Source organism: Morone saxatilis, unplaced genomic scaffold (genome assembly GCF_004916995.1).
Source record: "Morone saxatilis isolate NCDOM2014 unplaced genomic scaffold, NCSU_SB_2.0 Contig2, whole genome shotgun sequence".
NCBI classification, from domain to species: Eukaryota; Metazoa; Chordata; class Actinopteri; family Moronidae; genus Morone; species Morone saxatilis.
Window position 1 is genome coordinate 4716683 of NW_023339762.1, and position 4506 is coordinate 4721188.

At 39.4% G+C, this 4506-nt stretch overlaps 1 protein-coding gene across 1 annotated transcript in view; it reads left to right on the forward strand.

Annotated features, from left to right (window-relative positions):
- Positions 1-1123: 1123 nt before the first annotated feature.
- Positions 1124-4506, forward strand: part of gins3 (GINS complex subunit 3) — a gene marked incomplete at its 3' end in the record, with an annotated part of 5248 nt that continues 1865 nt past the window's right edge. The window contains 3 exon segments of the mRNA XM_035664406.1: positions 1124-1321; positions 1324-1416; positions 2382-2615. Of these exon segments, the coding sequence (XP_035520299.1) occupies positions 1244-1321; positions 1324-1416; positions 2382-2615 (405 nt within the window). The 5' untranslated portion in view covers positions 1124-1243.

Genomic DNA, 4506 nt, shown 5'->3' on the forward strand with positions numbered 1-4506 from the left:
GGGACCAACATCATGGTGCATAACAGTAATATAAGAAGAATATAAGAACAAAAGAAGCCAAATAATAACGGTAACTGCTAACCTCATTGCCTATTTGTGTGACACACAATGTTCTCTGTATATCATGGCCTGCAGCTAATGGAGGGGGATGATCTCTTTGGGAAATGACATTCGCTTTAGTCTGGGTTGCAGAGTGAAAATATCAAATGAGTCTCTCAGACTGCTGCTACAGTCGACAGTAGGACCACTGTACCGCCTGCCTGCCCACTCAGCTCGGACAAACAGCTACAAGAACAATACAGTACCTTCATTTACTATGGCTTTATTTCATTTGACTCCTTTTAGTTCATGACTTATTTTACTTTCTGAAGATGTGAATGGCTGCCTGCTTTTTGGGGGCGCCGACTAACATGTCTGATGACTTTGATGTGCAATCTGTGGGATGAGTAATAATAATGACATATATAATAATCTATAATATTAAAAATGTCAAAATACAAAAGATGACTGAGCTGTTTTTCCTGTCTAGTTAGAGTGATGGTACCTTGACAGAAGACTACAGTATGGATTAGCTGTCATTTTCCATTCATCAACTGATAAATGTGATCAGGACAGACAGCGAGCAGGATGGAGTAACATCTAGAGAGAAGCATCTAGAATGTTAATTTAGTTCCCTTCTTTTTCCAATTTAATTCAATGAAAATGTACTTTATTTATTTATGCGTGTCTTTATTATTATTATTATTTTAGTTTCATGACTGTTACATACTCTTACAACAGGATAAAAGAAGATTTACAATTTGTAATGGTAATATTCTGACCTCTAATGGCTGAAGTCGTAGTTGCATCCAACTTTCAATGGCAAAAAAGGCTAATTTAATTTTGTAAATCATTTCACTGTTGGAAACCATTATAATATATCAATTATTATTTCACCAAATGCAAAATACTGTATTTAAATTCAAAACCGCCTTAAGAAAACTTAACAAAACACTTAGATAACCCAAATTAAAATAGAAAGAAGGAGACAGCATAAAGGCAGACAACAGATACTGTGGAGTGGAATCGGATCGATTGCTCTGGTCTAGATATCACAGCCGCGCTCTGATTGGTCAACAGGTCCTGGCGCCAAAACAGCAAGGAGGAAGAGTTGACTTGTAAACACAGCCGGAGAGATTTCTGCTCAATACCACAGCACATATATTTGGTCTAAAACTACCTTTCGGCCGCATTCAGGCACAAAATGGATACACAGTCATATATGCCTGTACAGCCTGGGGTCGGGATGGAGGAGAATTTCCTGTCTCTCGACGATATTTTGGGCTCTCTCATGAAAGACTTCCCATCCGGACAGAGTGCGCTTTCCCCCGCCTGGGATACCTGGAGAAGTCGAGTGACACACAGGACATACCGGAGGTTAGTAAAGTTACTGAAGGAAAATGTAGGAAACGTCGTGATAGTCACAACGTTGTTAATGCTTTTCTTAAGAGAAACGCGCCTATCAGAAGTAGCGTTACACCTAAAGTAGTCCTGGTACATGACATTTGGTGGTGTAAAGAAAATTACTTCAAACCTTATACGATATTTTGCAGGTTAGTCTTACCTCTCAGTGTTGGTATTGGCACATATGTGGTAGGAAATGAAGTAAGACCCACTTACACCCACCGGCATACTTATTACCGACCAGAACTTCAACTGTTTTATTATCTGTGAGGAAATTTGGTTTGCATGTAGGCTGCATTAAAGCTGCAGTAGGCAACTTTCATACGAAATAATTTAAATATACAGCATATTTGCTGAAACTTTCCCTATATCCTTGACAGGGTAGAAACATGAGACAGATACTCTGTGAAACAATCAGGTTCCTCTGGCTCCTCCTAGAGATCCTAATGGGATTTAAAAGAATCCACTGGGCCTGAACGAAAACAACCAATCAGAGCTGAGAAAGATAGTTGATTATCGAGTCTCATTCCCAGGGCGTCAAATATTGATGCTGGGAATGAAACTCAACAATGAACTATCTTGGTTGATTTCACCAGGCAACAACCAATAGTGAAGATCATGAAGAAAATATAAACTACATAAACATATATAAGTAAACAACACTCATATGACATCAGGTCACAGTTCATTGTGGATACATGAAGTTACTCAAGATCATAATGAAATGTTGTTTGGTATGTTGCCTGTTATGTATATAATGTAGTTATATGTATTAAGATTTAGTTAGAGGTCTTTTTCACAGAAGGAAGAAAAAGCACCAGTGTAAATAATAAAATAAATCCTGGCTGAATCCAGTTCAGTTGTTTTCAGTTTCAGAGCCAGAGAGCTGGGGGTTGTGACAGTTACTCCCACTCTGAAGTGTGTTTCCTTTATCTCAGGGCACAAAGATGGAGCTCCCTCTGTGGCTCTCCAAAGGACTGTATGAGAGGAAGAGGAGAGTGTTGTCAGTTGAGCTTCCGAAGGTGTACAGAGAGGGCTGGAGGACCGTGTTCAACGCCGACCCCAACGTGGTGGACTTGCATAAGATGGGGCCCTACTACTATGGCCTGGGATCCCAGATGCTGCACTTTGATAGCCCAGAGAACCCAGAGATTGGACAGACGCTGCTGCAGGTGAACAATAACACAGAAGAGTTTGTTTAACATTAGAAGGCTACAGAATATCAAACCTCATCCTAATAGCACCTAGGTCTACACTGGGCAAGCATTAAAAAATAATAAATATTCACACCAGACAGGGGTCCTTGTTAAATACATTACACGTCATTTACGGTCATTTATTTACTTCATCAAGGACACAGCATGTCTCTGCACACACTGTAATGGATGTATGGGAACTGTGTGGCTGTGACCTCTGGGAGGTGAGACAACCCTGCAGGAGAAGAAAAAGGTATTGGCACATATGAAGTAAATGCAGGGACGTCAGTCAGTTTTCTCTTTAGTTATGAAATAAAGTGAGTGGGGTAAAAGTGCTGTATTTGCTTCCAAAATGTAGTGGAGTGGAAGCAAAAAGCAGCATAAAATAGAAATACTGAAAGTACCTCAAAATTGTACTTGCATACAGTACTTGAGTAATCTTGATCTTGATGTTTCTAATAGCAATTTGGCTGCCTGTTTTGTTGTTATTTATTCACTCTTTTGTGCCAGGGAAACGAAAAAAAACTACAAAGATTAGCATCTCTGCCTTGTTGCATCTCAGTCGGTTTCTCTTCTCATCCAAGATTTGAGACTCAGAGCAGAACAGCCGCTCGCTGTCCATGCTGCTGCATCGACCACACCTGTGTTTGCGTGCAATTTCTGCCAGTGCTGGAAAACAGCTGATTATATCTCCAATATCCGATACAACAGATAAACATCAGCCACTGTCAGACAACAAGGCGAATATCGGCCAAACATCAGTGTATCTAGCTTAAAATAAATAGAAAGTGATGTCAGCATCAAGCAGACGCCACATTTGCTACACAGAAAATGAGAGCACATGAATTTTTTCCTTTTGTTTTTGTTTTGCAGAACCACAGGTCATAAATAACAAACATTTTAAGCTGTTGCAGTTACTGTGTCACATTTTAACTAGAAGAGTACTGACTTGTGTACAGGCTTGAAATCCCCAAAACAGTTTTCTGGGTTTGTTTAAATGTGTGTTTTACATGTGTTGTAAAATAGAATATAAATACATATTGCACTGTACAACAGCCCTGATCAACAGACACAATGCAGAGTCAAAACAAAGGGAGCCAGTGTTATTTAATAGGCTACAACTAGGGGGTGCAATCAGATCAGAAAACATGGAAGACTACTGGTTGTTGGTGCAGCTGTTACCAGGCAGATTGACTCTCTAATCTCACTGTCTGACAATCAGAGGGTTGTTACACACCATAACTTCGTAGCCGTACACACCACCAGGCTTTTACATACTTTAAATGGTAAAATTGCCAGGTATTTCTTCAAGTAGTGTGTTTATTTATCAAATGAGTGAACACAGACTTTGTTATGAAGACCTGTTTACTACATCCAGCCTGTGTTCAGATGTACAACTGCTGGTGTTCACTACATTCATATAAATGATGCATAACTGCTTTTCTATAGAGGCATTTTAAAATGCAGCCCAGGGACTGTGCTACGAACCAAAATAATCGAGGTAGAAATGAGGATATTAGACATTCCATCTCATTACAGATTTATACATACATACCAGCTGCATTTATTGTAGAATGTTAGAACTCTGTGTAGTGTAGCAGGGACCAGTTCTGCACACACTCTTTGATGTTTCAGTATTTTTAAGAGCTGTTTTTTAAACATGGTCTTGCCTAAAGGCGAGTAACATGAAATACACATCTGAAGTTTAACACAACATTTTATATCAAAGGTGACTGCTTGTTCACGAATCAGGTCACTCTGATTAAAAGTGTTGCCAGCGTGCTCTCAAGATCCAGTGTGTAACATTAGGAGGATCTATCGGCTGAAATGGAATATATTATTCATAGGTACAGCGGGTAAAATAAGT